At 27.2% G+C, this 22,904-nt stretch overlaps 15 protein-coding genes across 15 annotated transcripts; 7 read left to right on the top strand and 8 right to left on the bottom strand.

Annotated features, from left to right (window-relative positions):
- Positions 1-210: 210 nt before the first annotated feature.
- Positions 211-1,035, top strand: cubi_00333 (phosphatidylinositol-glycan-class c; the record flags this gene model as incomplete). Its single annotated transcript, XM_029017347.1, has 1 exon — positions 211-1,035. One exon carries the CDS (start codon positions 211-213, stop codon positions 1,033-1,035), a length of 825 nt encoding a protein of 274 aa, XP_028875926.1.
- A 117-nt stretch (positions 1,036-1,152) lies between these two features.
- cubi_00332 (uncharacterized protein) lies at positions 1,153-1,818 on the bottom strand (the record flags this gene model as incomplete). Its single annotated transcript, XM_029017346.1, has 1 exon — positions 1,153-1,818. The coding sequence occupies one exon, from the start codon at positions 1,816-1,818 to the stop codon at positions 1,153-1,155; it is 666 nt and encodes a 221-aa protein (XP_028875925.1).
- A 518-nt stretch (positions 1,819-2,336) lies between these two features.
- On the top strand, positions 2,337-4,502 carry cubi_00331 (AFG1 ATPase family AAA ATPase; the record flags this gene model as incomplete). The annotated part of the gene is made up of 1 exon (XM_029017345.1): positions 2,337-4,502. One exon carries the CDS (start codon positions 2,337-2,339, stop codon positions 4,500-4,502), a length of 2,166 nt encoding a protein of 721 aa, XP_028875924.1.
- A 14-nt stretch (positions 4,503-4,516) lies between these two features.
- Positions 4,517-5,038, bottom strand: cubi_00330 (uncharacterized protein; the record flags this gene model as incomplete). Its single annotated transcript, XM_029017344.1, has 1 exon — positions 4,517-5,038. The coding sequence occupies one exon, from the start codon at positions 5,036-5,038 to the stop codon at positions 4,517-4,519; it is 522 nt and encodes a 173-aa protein (XP_028875923.1).
- Positions 5,039-5,314: 276 nt separating this feature from the next.
- cubi_00329 (tubulin binding cofactor family protein) lies at positions 5,315-5,878 on the bottom strand (the record flags this gene model as incomplete). Its single annotated transcript, XM_029017343.1, has 2 exons — positions 5,315-5,656; positions 5,753-5,878. 2 exons carry the CDS (start codon positions 5,876-5,878, stop codon positions 5,315-5,317), a joined length of 468 nt encoding a protein of 155 aa, XP_028875922.1.
- Positions 5,879-6,653: 775 nt separating this feature from the next.
- Positions 6,654-7,571, bottom strand: cubi_00328 (uncharacterized protein; the record flags this gene model as incomplete). Its single annotated transcript, XM_029017342.1, has 1 exon — positions 6,654-7,571. The coding sequence occupies one exon, from the start codon at positions 7,569-7,571 to the stop codon at positions 6,654-6,656; it is 918 nt and encodes a 305-aa protein (XP_028875921.1).
- Positions 7,572-7,757: 186 nt separating this feature from the next.
- On the bottom strand, positions 7,758-8,327 carry cubi_00327 (uncharacterized protein; the record flags this gene model as incomplete). Its single annotated transcript, XM_029017341.1, has 1 exon — positions 7,758-8,327. One exon carries the CDS (start codon positions 8,325-8,327, stop codon positions 7,758-7,760), a length of 570 nt encoding a protein of 189 aa, XP_028875920.1.
- A 948-nt stretch (positions 8,328-9,275) lies between these two features.
- On the top strand, positions 9,276-10,121 carry cubi_00326 (RING domain-containing protein; the record flags this gene model as incomplete). Its single annotated transcript, XM_029017340.1, has 1 exon — positions 9,276-10,121. One exon carries the CDS (start codon positions 9,276-9,278, stop codon positions 10,119-10,121), a length of 846 nt encoding a protein of 281 aa, XP_028875919.1.
- A 237-nt stretch (positions 10,122-10,358) lies between these two features.
- Positions 10,359-11,460, bottom strand: cubi_00325 (cyclin domain-containing protein; the record flags this gene model as incomplete). The annotated part of the gene is made up of 2 exons (XM_029017339.1): positions 10,359-10,707; positions 10,781-11,460. 2 exons carry the CDS (start codon positions 11,458-11,460, stop codon positions 10,359-10,361), a joined length of 1,029 nt encoding a protein of 342 aa, XP_028875918.1.
- Positions 11,461-12,014: 554 nt separating this feature from the next.
- cubi_00324 (RING domain protein) lies at positions 12,015-12,902 on the top strand (the record flags this gene model as incomplete). Its single annotated transcript, XM_029017338.1, has 1 exon — positions 12,015-12,902. One exon carries the CDS (start codon positions 12,015-12,017, stop codon positions 12,900-12,902), a length of 888 nt encoding a protein of 295 aa, XP_028875917.1.
- A 1,418-nt stretch (positions 12,903-14,320) lies between these two features.
- On the top strand, positions 14,321-16,345 carry cubi_00323 (carboxylesterase; the record flags this gene model as incomplete). The annotated part of the gene is made up of 1 exon (XM_029017337.1): positions 14,321-16,345. The coding sequence occupies one exon, from the start codon at positions 14,321-14,323 to the stop codon at positions 16,343-16,345; it is 2,025 nt and encodes a 674-aa protein (XP_028875916.1).
- A 146-nt stretch (positions 16,346-16,491) lies between these two features.
- Positions 16,492-17,571, bottom strand: cubi_00322 (uncharacterized protein; the record flags this gene model as incomplete). Its single annotated transcript, XM_029017336.1, has 1 exon — positions 16,492-17,571. The coding sequence occupies one exon, from the start codon at positions 17,569-17,571 to the stop codon at positions 16,492-16,494; it is 1,080 nt and encodes a 359-aa protein (XP_028875915.1).
- Positions 17,572-18,414: 843 nt separating this feature from the next.
- Positions 18,415-20,178, top strand: cubi_00321 (uncharacterized protein; the record flags this gene model as incomplete). The annotated part of the gene is made up of 1 exon (XM_029017335.1): positions 18,415-20,178. The coding sequence occupies one exon, from the start codon at positions 18,415-18,417 to the stop codon at positions 20,176-20,178; it is 1,764 nt and encodes a 587-aa protein (XP_028875914.1).
- A 336-nt stretch (positions 20,179-20,514) lies between these two features.
- Positions 20,515-21,591, top strand: cubi_00320 (uncharacterized protein; the record flags this gene model as incomplete). Its single annotated transcript, XM_029017334.1, has 1 exon — positions 20,515-21,591. One exon carries the CDS (start codon positions 20,515-20,517, stop codon positions 21,589-21,591), a length of 1,077 nt encoding a protein of 358 aa, XP_028875913.1.
- Positions 21,592-21,965: 374 nt separating this feature from the next.
- Positions 21,966-22,658, bottom strand: cubi_00319 (uncharacterized protein; the record flags this gene model as incomplete). The annotated part of the gene is made up of 1 exon (XM_029017333.1): positions 21,966-22,658. The coding sequence occupies one exon, from the start codon at positions 22,656-22,658 to the stop codon at positions 21,966-21,968; it is 693 nt and encodes a 230-aa protein (XP_028875912.1).
- Positions 22,659-22,904: the final 246 nt, after the last annotated feature.

Raw genomic sequence — 22,904 nt, 5'->3', positions numbered from 1 at the left:
TCTCATTTAAGTTAAAGTATAATGAAATATTTGATCTTTCAATATAATTGAGATTTGTTTAATTTTTCATTTTTATAAATAAATGATTAATTAAATTTCCAATTACAATATTGGTGCTTACATGAATATTTTGGATTATTAATATATAATTAATAAATAAAAAAAAAATTTGTGGGAATAAATCTTGTATTAAATTTTTAATAGGTTTATATGGTTTATAAAGTTTTATATAAGGAATTCCAAGAAGGTTCTACATATGACATTTCAGTTGATGATAATGATAATTATGAGGAATACTTAAAACATAATGTAACTCATATTACAAGTATTCAACATAATTATTATGATATGCTTATTAGATTGATTGGTGTGCTTCAAGTACTTGGACTACTTATTCAAACAATACTTATTTGGTATAATTTATATGTTGGATTTTTAAGCTTTGAATTTCTGGCAATACTTGATCTTTCACTATTGTCAATCATGTATATCTTCATTTCTCCGAATGTAAATTTACTTGTTATTTTTGGTTTTTTATGGTTAGTCTCCCCTATATTAATTACATTAACAGCTTCTTTCAGTGATGATACTATTATTGCACTTTGTACTATAGCATTTCTACTTTACCTCCTATCTCACGATTATACAATTATATACAAAGATTCGAAAGAAATTGAACATCAAAATACTGATGTCGTTGCGTTGAACCTTTCAATACTTGGGTCCATATTACTTGCTTCCAGACTTGAAAATAATATACAAGTTTACTTTTTCCTATGCTTCAGTATACATATCTTATATTTTAGCAGAATGGTAAGACACAATTTGTGGAACAATTTACCAAAAATTTATATTTATGTACTAACACCAATTACCTCTATTACTCCAATTTGGTTTTTATATTATCCACTCAATATTGTTTACACTATTATTTGTGCTGTAATCATTTCTGGAACTATATTATACGTTTATTGTGGCCTAAATTATAAAAATGTTATATTTGGTCCTTGGGACGTTGCCACAATTAATGAATAGATATAGATCTTACCATTGATTTAAAATAATTTGCATGTATCCATTATATTTCACACATAATCACTAGATCCTTTTCTTTAATTATAAATACTTAATTTCTATTATTCTTGATATTTTTTATATAGTTTGATTAATACTATTACTAACCAACTTTTGTACCAAGTTTGGATCATATTCTATTCCTTGAAATGGTGAATTTTCTTTATTCCATGATTGTTTTAGAACCTCATGAATATCAAGATTATCTTCAATATTATTGTCTTTGTTTTTAACATTGTAATGGCTATTGGTATTGTTATTATTATTATTATTATTACTGTTAATTAATTTAAGTATCTCAGATTTTGTACGTTCATCACAGTCTCTAAAATTCTTTTTTCCTTGAACCTCCGACAAATCTACTTTTGATTCTCCTAAAAAACAAGAATCCCACCAGCCTTTCCTTTTCTTCTCTACTAGTATCACCAACATGACTTTTTTATCTTGTGGCTCACCATCTTTGTACTCATCAAAATACCAAGTAGCCGTTTCTGAATCTATATAAGAACTAAATTCTCTCGCAAATACACACACTTCTTTCAATAAAATTTTAATATTTTTCATATCAATTATGATTTTCAAAGAACTCTTAATTGATTGAATATCTTTGTTATCTTTATTTAAATCTATATGAATTCCAAATAATTGTATTAATTCATACATTCTAATCTCACACATAATTTCTTCTTCAGTTTGGGTCCATTTATAATTATCCCCACATCCTCCCAAATGTGAATTCAACATAACTTAATTCTCAATTATTATTTTATTCCTATTTAATTAATATATGGTAAATGATGAATATAATGCTTATAATTCTTTGAGATAAAAGCCAATAAATATAATTTAATTAGTTAATTATCAATCAACTTTAATAGTCAGCATAAAATAACTATCACTTTTTTTATTATACAAATATTACCAATTTATTTATTCAATGAATTATTCCAAAAATCACAAATATTATCTTTAGACTATTTCAAATATTGCAAAATTTTGGCGGGAAATTGTTTTTTAGTTATTAGTCTAATTAACAATATATAATTAAAAAAACCATAATTATATTCCAAATTAAAAATTCAACTTAGTAAAGATAATAAAGGAGATTTTTTAATTAATTAATTACCATTTAGTTTTTTTCAGCCCACAATTGAGTCTTTTTACTTATTATATATTTACCTATTTTTGCCAATCTGGAAATGGATCTTTACTAAGTGACATAATATTTGCTTTATTGTTGGTGTATTAGAGTATAGGGAATAATGCTAAGTATTAATTTGGTTAATTATGTGACAAAAAGGGGAATTTTCCGAACTAATACTTTCTCAAATATGATGCTTAAATTTTTAAGTCCAAAAAGAGAATTATTTTTAAGATTACCACCAGTATGCCAAAATGGAGGATCTGGTTACTTTTTAATAAAGGCATTGATCCAAAGTAAATTGAGTAGCAATAGGAGCAGGAAAATCCCACATAGGAAAACTATTGAAGTTAATAACAAAGAAAATGCCAATTTTAATACCCAAAATGAAAGGCCAAAATTTAACAGGTTTTTTATTTCAATACTTGGAATTTCAGGCCTTGGATTATTTGCGAAGATGAAGTATGAGGAATTTAAAAACACCATAACTCTTCAGGAATTTGTGAATTTATACTTGTCTAAAGGTTATGTTGAGAAAATTCAAGTTAATCATGAAAGAGGTAAAGCTTATTTGAAAGAAAATATGAATGTAAATAATTCAAATGCCAATATAATTTACTTTAGTATTGGAGATATTTCTTCATTTGAAAACAAAATCAAAGAAGTACAAAACTCAATGGGTATTAATACATTGAACTTTGTTCCAATAGAATACTCTCATTTAATATCTTTGAGAAAAGTTGTGAATGATTTACTTCCAACAGCAATTGGAATTACTATTGCCATATTATTATTAAGAACTTTCTCAAAATCCATAAGTAATTCAGCTTCTGACAGATTAATTAAGTCAAATTATTCAAGTTTTAGCCAAGTTAAAAATATTAACAAGAATGTTAAATTTAGTGATATTGCTGGAATGAAAGAAGCCAAACAAGAAATATATGAATTGGTGGAATTCTTAAAAGATCCCAAAAAATTTCAAGATCTTGGTGCAAAAATACCAAAAGGTGCTCTACTAGTAGGACCACCAGGTACCGGCAAAACATTACTAGCAAAGGCTGTTGCTGGTGAAGCTAATGTACCTTTTTTTTATATTTCTGGAAGTGATTTTATTGAGATTTTTGTTGGAATGGGAGCCAGTAGAGTAAGAGAACTATTTTCACAAGCAAGAAAGTTATCTCCAAGTATTGTTTTTATTGATGAAATTGATGCAGTTGGGAGAAAACGTGCTAGAGGAGGTGGATTTGCTGCTTCATCTAATGATGAGAGGGAAAGTACTCTTAATCAGATTCTTGTTGAAATGGATGGCTTCACGGAAAATAATGGAGTAATAGTTTTAGCAGGAACTAATCGTTCTGATGTTTTAGATCCTGCATTAACAAGGCCAGGAAGATTTGATCGGATTATTAATATAGAAAGACCAACTCTTGAAGAACGTAAAGAAATTTTTAAAATTTATTTAGATCCCTTAAAGTTGGATGAAAAGGTGAGTAGAGATGAACTAATTAAATATCTTGCTTGTTTATCTCCAGGTTTTGTTGGATCAGAAATCAAGAATTTATGTAATGAAGCTGCAATACACGCAGCAAGACGTGGAAGTAATTCTGGAGTTGAGCTGATTGATTTTGACAAAGCATCTGATAGAATTATTGGTGGAGTAAAAAAGCTGGATGGATATCTTTCACCTAAAGAAAAGAAAATTGTTAGTTTACATGAATCTGGCCATGCAATTGCTGGTTGGTATTTAAAACATGCTGAACCTGTTTTGAAAGTTTCCATAGTCCCAAGAACAGGAGGTGCTTTAGGATTTGCTCAAATGGTACCAAACGAATTAAGACTTCTTTCTAAAGAAGCTTTGCTTGATAAAATTGCTGTTTTATTAGCAGGAAGAGCTTCTGAAGAGCTTTACTCAGAATCAATTACTACAGGTGCGTATGATGATCTTCAAAAAGCTACTATGATTGCTAATTCAATTATAACTTTATATGGAATGGACCCTCAAATTGGATTAACAACTTTTAATTCAAATATGAATATTGATGAATCTTCAAATTCAAATAATGGTGGTAATTACTCTTTATATAAACCATATTCTGAGGCCACATCGCAAACTATAGATACTAGAATACAGAAAATTATTCATGACCAGTATTCTCGTGTTAAGGAATTATTAATTTCAAAAAAAGAGCAGGTCCATAAACTTTCCGATTTACTTTTAAATAAAGAAACTGTTACTAATGTAGATATTACTGAATGTATTGGTCCAATGCCTTCAAAATCAATATAAGAGTATTCAAATTTTTAATATATCTCTGTTGATATTCTTTTTACCAAATTAATGATTTTCATGTTTCCAAACTTTACATTATTTTTTGAAAATTGATAGGCTTCTTTTTTAGCTAACAAAAGTAAATTTTTCATCTCTTTCCTTAATATTCTCAACTCTTTCCTTTCTTCTTCTTGTATTAATTCTAATTGTACAGAGTACATTTCTTTTAATTTGGAAATTCTACCTTGTAAATTTTTTTTTCCTCTTTCATATTCTGCATTTATCTTACTAAATTGTATTTCAATATCTTTAATTTGTTCCAAAAATTCCTGTATTCTTCTTTCTTCTTGCTTATATTCATTATTTATTTGTTCTAAAGCCTTCTTCTCTGATTTTTTAGCAATTTGATGAAACTTTACCAAGTATTGCTTTAATTCATAATGTATTTCATCTGAGACCTTTCTATATTTTTCAAATTCTTCTCTTCTCTGCTTTCTCTCAACTTTTTTTAGTAAACCAACCAAGTTCTCAATATTTTCATTATCATTCATCATATTTAATTAATTAATTAATTGTTTTAATTTTAATAATAATTTGTATTTGCATGACTAAATTTATTTTCTCTTCTAAATCTATATCATTTCTGCGAATTTAATAGAATTCTTGCATTTTTTTTCCACATAAATTTATCATTAATGCATGCAAATGCCGGTATATAATAATTGACCACATGCTTAAATAATATTTTTAAAAACACGTAAGTGTATAAATAAGAGAAAAACAAAAAAAAAAATTATTTATAATAATTGAATTAGTATTAGAAGACTTATCTAAACAAAATCAGTATCATTTGAAATTAAGTCATTTTTAATGTTGTTTCCCAATGATAATTCCTCAAGTTTGATGATATTTCCGTATTCAGATCGTACTTTTTTCATTTCAACAAATGCAGATGAAATCAGTTGATTTTTTGGGTCGTCCATGTCTAAATTTGAGTTATTTTCTGATGAGTTACTTAATTTGGAATAGTTCTCATCAAAATTCTCTTTCAAATGTTTATGAAGATCAGAGTAACCTAAAGAGAGGCGTTTTAATACATCACGATAAACTAGCAAGGTCTCGTGTAAACATTTTTCTTGTTGTTGTATGTCATGGAAACTTTTACCATCATTCTTAATATATCGAATGATTTGTTAAAGTTATAATTACAATAGAGTTAATAATATTATATTAGCTGTTTTTTCATTTTTTAAATGTATTTAACTTACCTTCATATTTTCTATTTTTTCTTTGAATTCTTCTTCCTCTTTCTTATACATTTCTAAATCTTTCATCATTCTTTTCAAAGATGAAGTCTTGATTTGTAATTGCTTAACTACATCAGGCTTTGACATTTTTAAGGCTAATTCTTCAATAGTTTTTAAAAGTTTATTTCTTTTGTATTTTACTTTGTTTTTTTTTCAAGTATTCAGAAAATTTCAGGTTTTTTTTGGGCTTATAACAATTTTTTTTTACCGGCAAGATAATTTTTTCAAAATAATTAAAATGACCCAAAATAATTAAATGTTAGTTTTTAAAAATTCTCTAAATTTTAAAATAATTAAAGAAAAAACAAAGAAAGAATTGGACAGGGAATTATCATTCTAATTTACAATTTAGCGAAAAAAGCTATTTATCAGAAAATTATATTCAATGTGGTAATTTAGCTCATATCTTAGCTACTTAGAAAAATAGTGCAATAAATAAATATTAAGAACTTTGGTCATCAAATAGAAACCGAATTCTCTATTCTTGATTCATTATATATTTGAGAATTTTCCACACACATTACTATGATCTCTAATAAATGTTGAGGCTTATGTGAATATTATTGCAATCCTAGCCTCTAAATGTGTCATTATTTGCAAAAAAAAACCTTTTAAAAATTTACACTTATCAGTTTTCTTCTAGCGTATTATACACACCCCACACCATTATATAATATTGCATGCATTGAAGTTGCCGCGTAGCTTTAGAAACAACCACATAAAAATGTAAAAAATTAATTAAATTTTTATCTAATAGTAATTTTTTTTCTATGAAAAAAATTGGGTGAACTCCTGAATTAGTATAATAGAAAATTTATGATAGTATTAATTGTAGACAACAAGAGAAACTTTTGAAATTAAGCTAGTCAAAGTTTATTTTAATATTACAAAATTTCTGAATAGCTTCTGAAAATCCGTCGTCGTCATTAGATGCGACTATATGTTGGGCGGCACCTTTGGCCATATTACAAGCATTAGCAACAGCAACAGCAACTCCCGAAAGCTTAAGTAATTCGACATCATTTTCAGCATCACCGATAGCTAGACAGTTTTCAGGATGAATATTGAGAGTTTTGAGCAAATGCTCTGCAGCATTTCCCTTAGAACAGTCTATATGTAGGATTTCCAATATTAGGGGATGGGAAAAAAGAACCCTTGCTGGCTTGTTTTTAAGAAAAGCATGTACCTTATCTTTGATTTCTTCAAGTTTTTCTCTTGTTTCACCGATAATAAACTTTAAAGATTGATTAGGATTTTTTTTAATAACATCAACGACACTTTCAACCTTTACTGAGAATTCTCTACTAAGGCTTTCAACATATCTTAGGTGACAACCTCTAACGTTATGTATAAACTCATTCAGTAAATAAACACTATAAGCGACTCCTCTATGTGTTTCACCTCTAAGTTTAGCCTCTTCGTAACCCTCATCTTCAGGTTGCCACTCAATTTGTATTGAATCCAATAAATTGCAGAGTTCTATCATGCATTCATCTGGAATTGTCCAAGTCCTCATAATGTCATCTATTCCATTTGGACCTATTAAAACTGCTCCATTAAAATATATTCCCGGAAAGCCATGATGTTTAGCAATATCCATAATATCTTCTGTGAACATTCTTAGGAAACCCACTTTGGAACGGCCAGTTGCTGGTACTAATAAAATATGAGAATCCATCAAAGCTGAAATAGTTTTTGCGTTAATTAAAGATAATTGATTCTCGCTATTTGCTAGTGTACCATCTACGTCTGTGAACACACATGAAATATTTGAGTCCATTATTATCCACCTATTAAATACTCTTTTTATTTGCTATATATTAAAAAAAGAGATTGAATTTAATATTTATTTACTTATAATTTTTAATTTTCTAAAAATATATTTTGTTAAAATATATATTTACATTTCCTAATTTATTTTTATTTTTTTTCAGTCAATCTTTTTTAATAATTTATAAATACATATCTAGTTACCACATTTGCCGCCGGCGCCATCGGCGGGAGTGCATGTTGAATTATTATTAATTTTTTTTTTAGCTTCATCCGCAGATTTTAATAATTGCATTTTTATATTTGCAAAGTCTAAAATTGGTTTTAGGATGGTTTCGTTTCTAAAAGAGTCCATTTTGGAATTGATTGAATTTTGTAATTTATAGTTGTACATTGCGTTAGTTCGATGATCTATATTACTATAGAGTAATAATGTTTCTTGATTAAGATTTAATTCTACTGGTACTATAGCATAGCCTAGAGAAGGCTTAAAATGTACATCTGGGTTAAAAACTCTCCAGAAGTATTCAATTTCAAAAGGATCTTTATCTAGTTGAGAAGCTATTAAATTCCAATCAATATCACCACATGTGATTACTGATTCGTCCCCTTGTTGTTCCATAACTTTCTCCAATAATGAACATATGTCTGTGAGAGTGAATGTGATTAATCTTTTTTTATCTACAATAATATGTTGTTGTCTTTCTGCCTCAACTTTGCCTTTCAATGTAGGCGAGGCTTGGCCAGATTCTTCAATATTATTCATAGATGTAGCTCATGAAAAAACATTGGTAATTAACAAATTAATCTAGTATGTATTTTTAAATATATTTTTACATTAATTAGTATTAACTATAGTGACTCAGAAATGAAATAAATAGCAAAGGCAATAAATTAATTCCGTTATTACCACACAATTTCGAATTCGTCTATATCAGGTTCAATTCTATCAATTTTTTTTTTTAAAGAAGATATCAACCATTCCGGTAAGAACACGGTTGGGGGGGCGGGATAAAGAAAAATAAGTGAATTTGAATATTGGAAGAAAATCACATAATCATAAATTAATAGAAACTCACAATGGTATGTAGTCAATATTTTAATATTAGTAATATATCCGTGTTTAATTGGCGTATTTACAATTTAGTATTGGTAATCATTCTTTCTATCTGTATATTTTTATATTTCCCCTAATTACAATCCTTATTCTAGGTATTATCTAATGAGATAAAATCATAATTGTACATTTTATCTATAAAAACAACAAAAAAGATCTAGAAACTGGGTTTGAATACATTTTTAGTATTCATCCTATTTTTTTTTATTATTAATACTAATAAATATTTACAATGAATAGTATGTGGGAAATTAAAATGCGCGCCAAAATAATTTCTTTATCTATATTAATAGAATATAATGTAAAATATCAATCAGTATTGAATAACTTACTCATTTATGATTATAAATTTATGCTAGGGTTGCTTTATTTCTTTTTATACAACTACTAGAAATAGTTTATTACCAAATAAAAGTACTACTTTTAAGCCATTTAACTCTCAAATATCGATTTTTGATTTTGCTTATTAAAAAGAAATAAGGTGCGATTCTAAATATTAATGAATCTTAAATTTTAAAAAAGTAGATAAGAATATTCAATACGTTAATTCAACTGTAATGCTTAATTTGGTTATATCATTAATTACTACGAGCAATAATGAATTTTTCAAGAAATAAAAAAGGGTCAATAGATAATTCAAAATACACATATGAACCTGGTGATCTTGAAACAAAAGTTACCGAAAATGGCTTAGATGTATCATTTAAAAGAAGAGTTGTTTCTGATTTATTGATATGTCCAATATGTGAAGGATTTTTTAGAGGTGCAACGACAATAAGAGAATGCCTACATACATTTTGCAAAACTTGTATTATTAAACATATAGAGTCGAAAGGTTCAGAATGTCCAAAATGTGGACAAGATATTGGTATATATCCTTTGCAAGGATTAGTATTTGATAGAACAATACAGAACATTACGGATAAGATTTTTCCAGAATTTAAGGAGAAAGAGAGAAAGTTATATAGTGAATTTCTGGAAAAGTACGGAGATGAAGCTGAAATAAATGATGAAAAGGATTTGATGAGCCTCACAAAACCCATAGCTTCACAATTAAGTGAAATTAAGCTTAAACCAGTCGACTTTACTGAACAATTTTATAAAGAATTACTTTTACCTGAACTGGAAAACAATGAATCACAGGACTCAAAGAAGCAAACAATATTAGAGAGTTTATCAATGAAAATTAAATTGGAGTCAATAAATAGTGAAATTTTTGAATTAGAAAAACCATTCTTAATGGTTCCACCTCAAATTACTATTTTTCATCTACAAAATTATATTATGCATAAATCCAATGAAAAATTTGATAGAATCCCTTTTATTTTTTTGAAAGGAGGGCAAATTCTTCCCAGAAACCATTCACTTGAATTTGTCTGTAGGTCCAGGAGAATTCCTCTGAATAATTTACTTACTTTGCAATTTGGGATTCAAAATAATTAATTTCTATTTTTTCCCCCAATTTTAAAACAATATAATTTATACTAAATTTCTTTTTTTCTTCTAATTTATGTTTATTACGTGTATAATTATTTTAGAAAAATGTTTTTGCATGCAAAAACTAATTTACATGCACTGGAGGATAATTACGTGAGAATAATAGATAAAGTCAAAAATTTAATGTTTATTTAGTTAATATATAATTTTCGTAGAATATATTGTTATATCTAAATTAATTAATTATAATTGAGAAGAACTTTTTCTTCTTCTCTTCATTTCCTTATTTCTTCTCCTTTGTAATTTAGCTAATTTATCAAGAATTCTTGTAGTTTCAATTTCTTCGTGTTCATGACCTCTTTCCTTTGCAATTCTGTCAGTTTCTAAAGTTTGTATAATTAAATCTCGAATGGAATGAATTATACTTAAACTAGAATGGCTGGTTTCAGTCTCTGATTTCAAATAATTAGCTTGGTGTATTTCTTTAAGTACCTTCTTTAAAAAATCCCCAGAATAAGGTAAATTCAGTTCTCTAGCACTAATATCAAAAAGGGTAATTGAAATTTGTGAAGGAGTATATATTAGAAAACATCTAAATATGAAATAATATTTTTTTAATATTAGTCATAATAAATCTCATTTTTTATTTAATATTCCAAACTTACAGTGTATGTAAAATCATTAACACATATGTTTCTGCTTTTAATATAACTTTAGTTAATAAACTAATTAATTGATTTTTTTTGTTATATGTCTTCTTATTATCAGGATTCTCCAAATCTTCATCAACTACTAAAACATCTATATAATACTTCTTATATAAAAGCCTTAAACCTTCCAATGTATTTCTTGGGTTTAATATATATAAGTGAAATCTTAATGTATTACAAACTATTAATTCATGTCTAAATACCTCTTGAATGTTCAAGCCTGGAACATCTCCAAAAAGTTTCTCTAAAGTAAAATGAAGACCATATTCTTCTAGTTTTAAAGCTAATGATATACTTGTAAAAATTATAATTCTAGGATCATAGTCCATTACACTTTGGTTAGTAAAGAATCTTTGGTATAGTATTGATGCATTATATTTTGATACAAATGGAAGTTGTTTATGGTTGCAAAACTCTACTAATTGTCTACCGTAATAAGAAATTAAAGTTTCCTCCTCTTTTGATGTCAGTAACATCTCATCAATCTCATAACTTTCATTTGATATTTGTCTAAATACATCCTTCCAATTATCTCTTGCTTTTTCATTAATTTCATTTCTTTTTGTTCTCAAGAAATCTAAAGATCCAAAAACCCAATCTTTCAAATGATGAGATTCTGAAGGATAAAAGCTCATTATCTATTACTAGTAAATGCACTTTAACCTTTTACTTAAACATATATATAATATTATTCAAAGTTTCCCGCCAAGTTTTTTTATATTAATGTCAAATAAAGAAGTTATATTGGAAAAATAAATGAGGAAATAAATAAAATTGATGGAAAATTAATATTTTCTATTGAAAAATATTTATTTAAAGAAAATATTAAATTTTATTTTATATAAAGGTGGAGAGGAGGAGGAAATAAATAAGAAGAGAGTTAACTTGGAAATTTAATGATTAGGATAATACTCGATTACAACTAAATTATTTCTAAATAATATAATTAAAAAAGTAAATTGACTACAGGAATGGAATTTGATATAAAAATAAACTTTAAATAAATTATTTTGAAGATTAATTAATGTTAAAGTAATTCAAGCCATCATAAAAACACCTTATTTTAGATTATTTATATATTGATATATTAAGTATCAGGAAAATAACCAATTAAATAAAAAAATATGTAAAAACATAGTGAGGTGAGAAAAATTAAGTATTAGTGGGATTAAAATATTTATTAATTAAGATGAATGGAGATATTTTGAGAGATGAAAAAAAACATTATTCTTGCCCATTATGTATGACAAGTACATATTACAAAAATGATATAAAAATGTATTTTGGTGATTCATGTGGACATCAATTTTGTTCAGAATGTTCAACAAAAGCTAATAATAAAAAATCATCATCAAGTATATTAAGAGGAAGTAGTCAGATATGCCCAGTGTGTCACAGTTTTGTAAAGTACATCCCAGATTTTGAATATGGAGAGACGGATTTTTTAAAATCTGAGGGTCAAGCAAGGAAACAGGTTTACGCAATATTGAATGAAACTAGAAAGGATTTTAAGGATACTCCTTGTTATGATAATTTTTTAGAAAAGAGGGAAGATCTCATATATAAATTAATTTACGGAAATGATGCAGAAAAAAAGTACACACAAGAATTCCTAAATCAGTATTCAAAAGAAAATCAAGTAGCTATATTGGACAGAAAAACTAGAGAAGAAACTCTTTTAAGAAATGATATTCTTGAAATTGTTCAAAAAGAAGGTATTTTTTATGAACAACTTAATCAACTTTCTCAAAATACTACTATTGATCACCTTCAAATTGTCCATCCCCTCCAAAATGAGTATCCTGAATTCTTTCAAAATTATAACAATAATAAAAATAGCCAAAACACGAATAATAATCAAACTATTACTCTTGGTAGTAATATTCCTAATCCTATTGATAAGAATATTACTTCTAAGGACTACTTACATCATAATTCAAAAAAACAAAGCTCAACCTATTCGTCTATGGAGTCCAGACAACGAGCTGGTGGGTTTACTGAGAATATTGTTTGGAGTTTATGTAAAAATGAACTATTTTTTGGATTTTATGGATTTCATCGTAATTCTGATCTGTGAGAGTACTTATGTTAATATTTAACACACATATGTCTACATTTATTTCATCTAATTATATTATATTCTTTTCCAGACTCTTTTTTTTCTATATAAACCACATTTCCCACAAATCTTTCATTTCTTTTTTTACATTGTGTTCCTTCATTTCTCACCCCACCCAACCCCACTCCCTCTTACCCTCTGCAAATTTAACTCATTTTATTTTAAGCGGGCAAAACTCCCGCCTAAGTGCAATTTGGTATTACATTTAACACTGCCAGTTCATGACTGGGCGCGAGTGTGGGGGGTAAATGACAGAAAATTTGAAGTATTACATTTATTAAAATTAATACATATATACTAACATTATTACTAATAAAATCAAAAATGCAAATGCAATATAATTGAAACATAAATAAACTCCTTTAAATTCTACTTACATAAGATATTGTTAAAACTATTCGATTACAAATTCCTAAAACACCATATATTCTCTCGGAAACTGCTATCATTATTACTTAAAATTTTAAATCCTAATGATTTTATCTTAATACATAATTACCACACTCACCACCAGTTCTGTAACTAAACTTTATCCATTACACAAACAGTTCTAACTAACTAATCCCACTTCAACTACATCTTTAAATAAATCTTAAATATTTACTAACCTAAGTCAATTACTCATTCCTAAAATATTAAATATATCCCCGATATTAACCTTATTTTTTTAATTACGTGTCAAAATTTTATGCTCGAATCGTACGTCCTGTCTCTGCCAAATTTATATATAAAATAAATATAATAAGAAAATAAAATATAAGTAGTATGAATAATTAATGAAAAAGGAAAATTTGAAAAGCGTTTAATTGTCAGGTAATAGTCAAAAAAGGCAGGATTAAAGTTAAAAATTAAGCAAAATAGAAAAGTTTTATTCATCTTTTTTCAATTCATTCATTGAAGAAACAAGAATATATAATTGGACAAATAACTGGTTTGAGTATCATTTGGTATTTTTTCCTTATAATTAGTACGTATATGTAAATACTATTACAATAATTCATCTTTAAATAATATATGTTCATATACATAAATATATTCAATTTTACAAATTAATATTAATGGTTTGATTGTATACACAAATTTGTTTTTTCTTATAAATATAAATATATATATATTTATATTTATAAATGCAAAATTAAATCAAACATTTTTTGTTTTGTTTATAATTGGAGAAAAAGTATTTATTCAAAAGGGGATAGGACCAAAAAAAAAAGAATTAAAGTAAATTAATCTAAAGAGGATATAAATATATGTACTGGTATTTACACACATATTTATATCTTGTATATTTATAAATTCATCATTTCTATTGTATATATATTTATATATATATATATATATATATTTACATAAATATTTAAGATTGAAAAATAGAAATGCAAACTTTTCAAATTCAAAGGAAAATCACAAAAATATTTGTGGTTTTTGTTATTTTTACTGTTTTTATTTTTAATACTGAATGTTTATTAAGAAAAGGAAATAATATTGTTAAATTTAAAAAAGGAGATACAAATGGTGGATATGGACTTAATTACTCTCCCCCTAATTACAAAAATGTAATTGTTTGGTTACATGGATTATGTGGTTCAGCTATGGACTGGGAAAGATTTGTATTATTAGTCAACAAAAAAGGATTTCTACCCAACACAAAATGGATATTACCAACTTCTAAATTTAGGCAAATTACTGCAGTTTATGGTAATAAATGCCCAGCATGGTTTGATATTGTATCATTTTCTCCAACTGAAAATATTGAAGATATTGATGGAATATTAGAAAGTGCTAAAAGAATACGTGATATTATTAAATCAGAGATAGAATCAGGAATTGAACAGAGTAGGATATTTTTGATTGGATTTTCTCAAGGTTCAGCTATGGCACTTATAACATCAATGATTATGAGAGATATTACATTAGGTGGTGTAATAGGAGTATCTGGTTGGATTCCAATGATTGATCATTTATCATTGGGATTAGATTCTCCTTTAAACAATGAAATCTTTGATTTTAATATAAGTGATGAAAAAAAACATAAAACTAAAGTATTCATTTTTCATGGAAGTAAGGATAAAGTAATACCATTTAACGTCTTTTTACAAACTTCAGTTTTTATGAGTATTGAACTTGGGATTGAGAACATTAATCAAAGAATTTACTATGATATTGGACATACTATTACTGCAATGCAAGGAGTACATATGATGTATGAGATTTCAAATATATTAAATCCTGATAATATACATGAAGAATTAGTTACTATTAAACACAGTACTTTATCAAATAATTCATATTCTATGGTATTAAAGATATCAGATCCTAGAGATAATTGTATATGTTATAAATTTATGCCTTGTAATCCAAATAAAGATGGAAATCTTTCTTGTTCTAATCCCAATTGTAATTGCACCAATAAGTTATCTTTTTATGATCAAACCAAGTTTTTTGATAATTTAAACAATAAAGATTTTGGTCAATTTAATAATCCATATACAATTCTTCAAGGAGTTCCTTCTGAGAAGAAACTTAAATCTAATAATAATTCTTCTAATAGAAACAAAGGTAAAGAAACTGAGCAAACAGATTCTGATTTAATTACTCAAGATTTAGATCAAGAGAATAATAATGATTTATTTTTAAATATTTCTGGGTATAATAATAGAAAGGTTAATAATCAAGTTACCAATGAAAGTAATCAAAATGTTGATTGTAATAATATTGATAATAATGATGATAGTAGTGATTTAGAATTATCTTTAAATAATAGTACTGAATCAGAAGTACCTAAAAAGCATATATCATCACTTAGAGATTGTGATTCTTTTGATGATATCATGAGCCATAGATACTTGGCAAGTATGGATAATGGAAGCAATGAGAATTTTGCAGGATCTTCAAATATTATTGACCATAATAATAAATTGTATACTTCAATGGAAGGTGGTATCGATGAAATTAATGATATTTATGATGAAGAAGAGGAAGAAAATATGGACGAAATTAAAGAAAATGAAAATAGGGAGGGAGATAATACTAATAGTAGTAGTAGTATTACTACTACTACTACTACTACTACTACTACTAGTACAGCTTCTATAAACTTGGATTCTTCATCTAATACAGCTTCAATATATTCACCTATTTATATAACAAAAACTCCTATTAATGATTCAGACACCACGAATAAAGTATTTTCTAAGAAAATAAGCCATTATAATAAGGCTCCAAATGTAATAAAGCACTACTACATATCTGATAATGATGATAACCAAGAGGAGAGAGCTAATATTGGGAAGGATATTTTCGATATTCAACAATATATTGACTTTTTATGTAATCAATCAACTAATTATACAAATAGTAATTCAGAAACAATGATGTGTGGTGATAATATTGAAGATTGAAAAAAATTCGAGGGATAGAAAAAAGGAGATAGACATAATTAGTTTTACAAAATTTGAAGCTGATTCAGTGATTTAAGTATTTATTGGATAATGATATACATGCATGTTAAATATGTGTATAATTTTAAAATATACTATTGGATTGTTTAATTATCAGAATGAATACCAATTTCATCTTTTTCAAGATCTATTCCATGATCCATATTAGGATCAACTTCAGAATCTAAATCAGAATCTAGGTTTAGATATTTGGCTATATCGCAAATAAGATTTGAAGCTCTATCCCTTCTTTCTTGATCAGTCAAATGTTTAATATCGCATGTCATTTTTCTCATTATAGATGATAAGAACTCAAAGTTATCCAGAAAACTTTCGAGATGTTCTTCTTGATATTGAAAGCTTTCATGTTTGTTGTTTTCAAGATTTGGAACATCCATTTTCCGTCTATACATGGTTTTCCAGTTTGTACAATATAATGCTTGGGTGACTCTTTTCATACCTTCATTTAAGGAGAATATGTCATCTTGTTTTGATATCTGAAAAGCATTCGATACTAGAATGATCAATTCATAATTAAACTGATTACATTGATTAGTTATTTTATCTTTTAAGTCATTTTTCATACCTTCATTGTTTTCGAATATACAACATAATCTAGTAATTTCAAGATCTGATGGGTAAATTTTATCCAGAATTGATAATAGATGACTGTCAGATCGTATCTTGCTTTGGTAGAGATCTTTTTTAGATATAATTAATAGTATAGCTTCTGGAGCAGGAATAGTAGTGGTGGCAGTAGTGGTGGCAGTGGTGGTGGCAGTGGTGGCAGTAGTGGTGGCAGTAGTGGTGGGAGTGGTGGCAGTAGTGGTGGGAGTGGCGGCAGTAGTATTAGTAGTAGTAGTAGTAGGAGCAGTAGCAGTGGTATTAGTAATAGCAGGAATAGTAGTAGTAGTGGAAGTAGGAGTAGTAACAGCTTCAGTATTAGTATTTAAGTCATTGTCCATGCATTTTAAAGCCAAATACTCATCTACCGTCCAGAATTTAACTCCAACCTCTGCAGAGTAATATTTTGTGTTAATTTTAATCTTGTCAGGTAGTTTTCCCACTAGATCTCCCTCTTTTTGTTCCTTATTAGTTTCTTCTTTCTCATCTTTCCCCTCCAAACTACTCATTAAACCCAACAAAAACACAGCTTGTTTAACATAATCACCAATAACATACAACATTGCTTTAGTTCTTACCTCAATTACAGATAGTAATAGTTATATCAGTAGTTGCTTAATTCTTAGTTACCTTACTAAGACCGTGACCCCTTTTGAAAACACTGGTTTTAACACGAATTTATTTCTAAAAAAAATTCTTCGACTAAATCACTAGTTTTAATTGTTTTCATTAACTCTGTTTTATTTATTCATACTCTATTCACACACCTTTAAATAATTCCCACTTTCTTTATTCTTTTTTTTTTTTTGACATGAATTAATTTTGATAATTGGCGCCAAAAGGCGGTATAATATTTTTGAATATATTAAATTTGGGGAAAATTAAGAGATTTAGAATTTGGCGCCAACAAATTGGAATGTTAAATAATAGTCAAAATGAACAAAAAGAGGTTAAGGTAGGAGATTAATATAAAAACAAAAGTTGGAGTGAAATAATACAATCTGGGTTGAATTCTTACATTTTTGGTTTTAGTTTTTGAAAAAAAATACCAAGAGTTTAAGGTAATATACAAAAGTTATTTTTATTTACACATATGTTTGTAATATACGTATGTTGTAAATATAAATGCACTTTTATATAATTTATTTCAATTAAATTTGTCTGTGGAAAGAAATATTGTAAATAACAACAGGTTAGCTTAAAAAACCTGATATTTATTTGAAAACCAGAATTTTCTCTATTTAAATTTAACAATTAAGTTATAAGCAAGTAGCTATTAATAATAATAATAATAATAATTAAAAAGTTTTAAAAGAAATAAATAAATTGATTGTAATAGTTGAATTCAAAGCTGATATTGTATATTAAAAGAAAAAGATATTATAAAGAAGAAATAACAATTAAAAATGTATCATGTACAATACACCTTAGGAGGCCAACCAATATACGACTTTTCAAGAGGCAAGTCATTACCAGAATACCTCGAAGATGCTAAAAAACAAAAAAAATCAATAAAACATGAATCTGAATTCAAAAACCGTATAGAAATCTTACAGAATTTTGATTTTAGTGTGGCATCCAGTAGAATAAGAGTAAGCCCTGATAAACAATTTATAGCAGGTACCGGTACCTATCCACCAGAATTAAGAATGTTTGACATTAAAGAATTATCAATGAAATTTATGAGAAGATTTGACTTTGAAGTATATGATTTTATATTTTTATCAGAAGATTATAAAAAATTAGCTTTTTTAATGACAGATCGTGTAATAGAATTTCATTCACAAGGAGGACGTCATTGTAGGATAAGGGTACCAAAACAAGGTAGAAGTATGGAATATTTATCAAGTGCTGCAGAATTATTTATTTTTGGTTCAACAAATGAGGCTTATAGATTAGATTTAGAATCTGGAATGTTTTTAGCTCCTCTTGAAACAGATTTAGAGTATATAAATACTGGTAAAATATCATCTACTCTTCCATTATTATTATTAGGAGGGGAAAAAGGTAAAATTGAGTTATGGGATTTGAGAGATAAATCTATGGCAGCTTCATTAATAATTAATAGTAATCATACTTTTAATAATACAGATAACATAAATGGTAATAACCAAAATCATATTAATCATTCTTACAAAAATCAGGAAGATAACTCAAAATTTGATTGGTTTAATACAATTAATTCAGGATTTGAATCTATTACAACTTCAACATTTTCTAAAGATGGACTTAGATTTAGTATAGGACTTTCAAGTGGAAATATTGTTATTTATGATGTTAGATCTAGTAAACCATTACAGGTAAAATCTCATAGAAATGATTTACCAATTATGGATTTACATTATACTTATTGTCAAGATTTTGGAAAAGATGTATTAGTAACAGCTGATAGACAAAATATAAAGATTTGGGATGAATTATGTGAAAATATAAATAATAATGGATTAATGGCTACAATCAATTCAGACTTTCCTATTTCATCTATATGTACTTATCCAGATTCTGGGCTTATTATGTCAACAGGAGATCAGTCAAGAGTGGGAATGTATTATGCACCAATGCTTGGAGCTGCACCTAATTGGTGTTCATTCTTGGATTCTATTACTGAAGAGCTTGAAGAAGAACATCTTAAAAAGGATTATTCTTTAAAATCTTCAAGAGTTTATGATGAATATCAATTTGTTACTCAAGAACAACTCAAAGAATGGGGTGTTGAACATTTAATTGGTTCTTCTTTCCTTAAAGCATATTTACATGGTTATCTTATGAGTAGTAAATTATTTAATGATCTTAGAGATATTATTAATCCATTTGACTATGATAAGTACCGTAAAGATCTTGCTAAGAAGAAGTTGCAAGAAAAATCTTCTATGAGAATGAAAATACCTACTAGTAATAATAAACAATCTACTAATGTTAAAAATACCTCAAAATTCAATCAGGAATTTGCTGAAAAACTTGGAAAACAGGCAAGAGGAGAGCTTGAATCTTCAGAAGATGAACAAAATATACCACAAAGTAGCTCTAAAACATCAATTAAGATTCGTAAATCTAAACAAAAGCTTAAGAAAGGTCAACAAGAACGTGCTCAGTCTCTACTTTCTGACGATCGTTTCTCAAAACTATTTAGTGATGCTGATTTTATTATTGATGATAATGAAGTTTCATAAGGGAAAGGTTCTTAGAAATTATTTTCATCTATACTTGCTTCTTCCTTCTTACTTAACTCTAACTAGATACATTTATATTAATTCTATCCTTTTTGTTTTTCTTTTAGGTTTATGGCTAGGTTTAGTCTTTAATTAGTTGTGGTTTAAGTTTTAGGTTTAATATTAAACTAATTACTATTTTTGTAATTGAAGGTAAAATGCATAATTGACTTTTAAAAAAAAAAAATTAATGAATCTATTTTACATGGTACCAAGTATACAATAAAATAATAAAAAAAGGCGGGCTTTTCCTGCATATAAATATAAATTAAAATAAAATGAAATATTTTTGAATTTATGGAAACAGAGATAAATTTTGATAAATCTGGTCATGAAGGAAAGGAGATATTAGGGAATTTAAGACAGGATACTATAGAGGTATCTTTGGATGGATATAGTCATGAAGAAAGGAATTTCTGTCATATTAATGAGAAACTTGACCAAAACTTTAGCTTGGAAAGCAGTTTTAGACAAGATGAAGGAGGAGAAGATGTAATTACACTTGGAAATAACGTAACTGGGGTGAATATAAATGTACCTACTGGAATACAAAAGGATATTGAAAAGGAAGAAAACGAGGAAAAATACATAAATAACAAGGATAACATAAAGGAAAAAGATAGAGAAGAAGAAGAGATGAATCCTAACAAGAAAGCAAGTGAATGGAGAAATGAGCTACTTTCATTTCCACAATTATTTAACCAAGTATTTTTATCTTTATATAGATTTAATGAGTACATTGATCAGAGATGGTCAGTATTAGACGAAAGCCATAATAGATTATATAACTTATTACTAGAGTTATCCAAGGCTAATAGCAGTACAAATAATTTGATAGCAAATAATTTTGATAATATATTTATTGTTGAAAAATATATACATAATAAATATGTAACTCCTAAATCTAAAAGAATTGATAATATAAATAACAGTAGCAATAATGACAATAATAATAATATTAACAATTTAAGAGTTTATTTTAGAACAGTCGGTATATATATACCAGGTACCGAATTTAATTGTGAGAATATAGCTCATGAGAATGAACATAAGATGAGACTATATGAAGAAATATACAACAGATTTCAAACATGCAAAAATGACATAGAAATCACTTTTGAGAGGAAATTTGAAATGATAGCGGAACTTGACTCTAGAATTAAAAGAATTGTATTTTCTATGGAGAAATTTGTTAATAATAACCAGTGCCTACTGGAGTCCCATACAAAGCCATTATATAACATAGATAAAAGTGAGATATGTGAGATTGGCATAGTTAAAAGAAAAACTGGTGTTAGAGGAAGGCCTCCAGGTTCAGGAAATAGAGGAAGACCTCCAGGATCTACTAAAAAGGCTAAAAAGATTCAAATTTGATTGTGAAAATCCTCAATGATTCTTTCCCGCCTATTGCATGCATGCATACATGTCGGCATTTAAGTAAGTAGTATATTTCATTAATAATGCATAATAATTGACAAGTATCAAACCTATAAGCATTTTATTTAATTATTGTAGATTTTCTGTCATTAATAAAATTTCAAAACACTTTAATTTTACTTGATACTTTTGCAATCATTCCAGTCCATATATTTGGAGAATGATGATTATGCTTAAAGTTAATATAGTTGAATATTCTAACTTACTTTTGTTTTTTTAATTATAACTTTAGTTTCAAATTATAAGATTTAAAAGGCAAAAAAGAATAACTTGTTTTTGATATACTGAATAATTATTAAGACATATTGTCACTAATAGGCACCAGAACCACAATGATGATGAACATGTTCTTGTTGTGTATGGTGAGATAATCCCAAGTTTACTGGCCCAGAAATATTTAAATTCGGGATATATGAAGGAGATAACTGTACATGAGTAGGAATTACAGAACTATATTGAGACCCTTCCAACAATACTGGTTGAGGTGTTAGTTGAGGGAAAGGAGTAGGAGTAGGGGGAACTGGAACAGGGGGAGGAGATGTAATTACTCCCATTTGAGGAGGAAAATTTGGTTGTGGTTGAGGTATTGGAATTTGATGTGGTAATGGTGGTGGTGGATGAGGAAGAGATGAATTACCACCTGGTAACTCTTTATTGAATATACTGTCACTCAAATTGGTCAGAATGATTTCATTCATAAGCTTTTTCTCCTTGAGAACTTTCATGTTACTCCTATATTTAAGAATTTGCAGGCAGTGGTCACTACACCAGACCCAAATTAAGCACGGAATACATATAAATACTGGTACCAAAACTAATAACCAAACTAAATATTTGGCATTATTTGAATGATACCTATTGTAGTAGATTCGATCAGCTAAGTGACTAGATCTACTCAATTTATCCTCAGTCTCAACATTTTGTGATAACACATAACCAATAATATTTAAACTGATTAATACTAGAATTAAAAATCTAGTTGCCAGTAATCTCAAATTATTCATATTGAATATTTATCTTGTTATGAAAGTGATGATCAAGGCAAAAATCAAATTCTAATATAAATCTCTTTTTTTGAGAAAATAATGATAAAAAACCAGTTGCTAGTAATTTATATCACTTATCTGAGTACTTTCTTCTTTCTTTTACTTAATTAAATATATCTATACTTCTAATATATGTGTATATATTAGATCCATAGATATACATAAATATATATAAACAAATATATATATATAATATATATATTT

Source organism: Cryptosporidium ubiquitum (assembly GCF_001865345.1).
Source record: "Cryptosporidium ubiquitum isolate 39726 chromosome Unknown contig_11, whole genome shotgun sequence".
Taxonomy (NCBI): domain Eukaryota; phylum Apicomplexa; class Conoidasida; order Eucoccidiorida; family Cryptosporidiidae; genus Cryptosporidium; species Cryptosporidium ubiquitum.
This window is presented reverse-complemented; position numbering and strand designations above follow the sequence as displayed.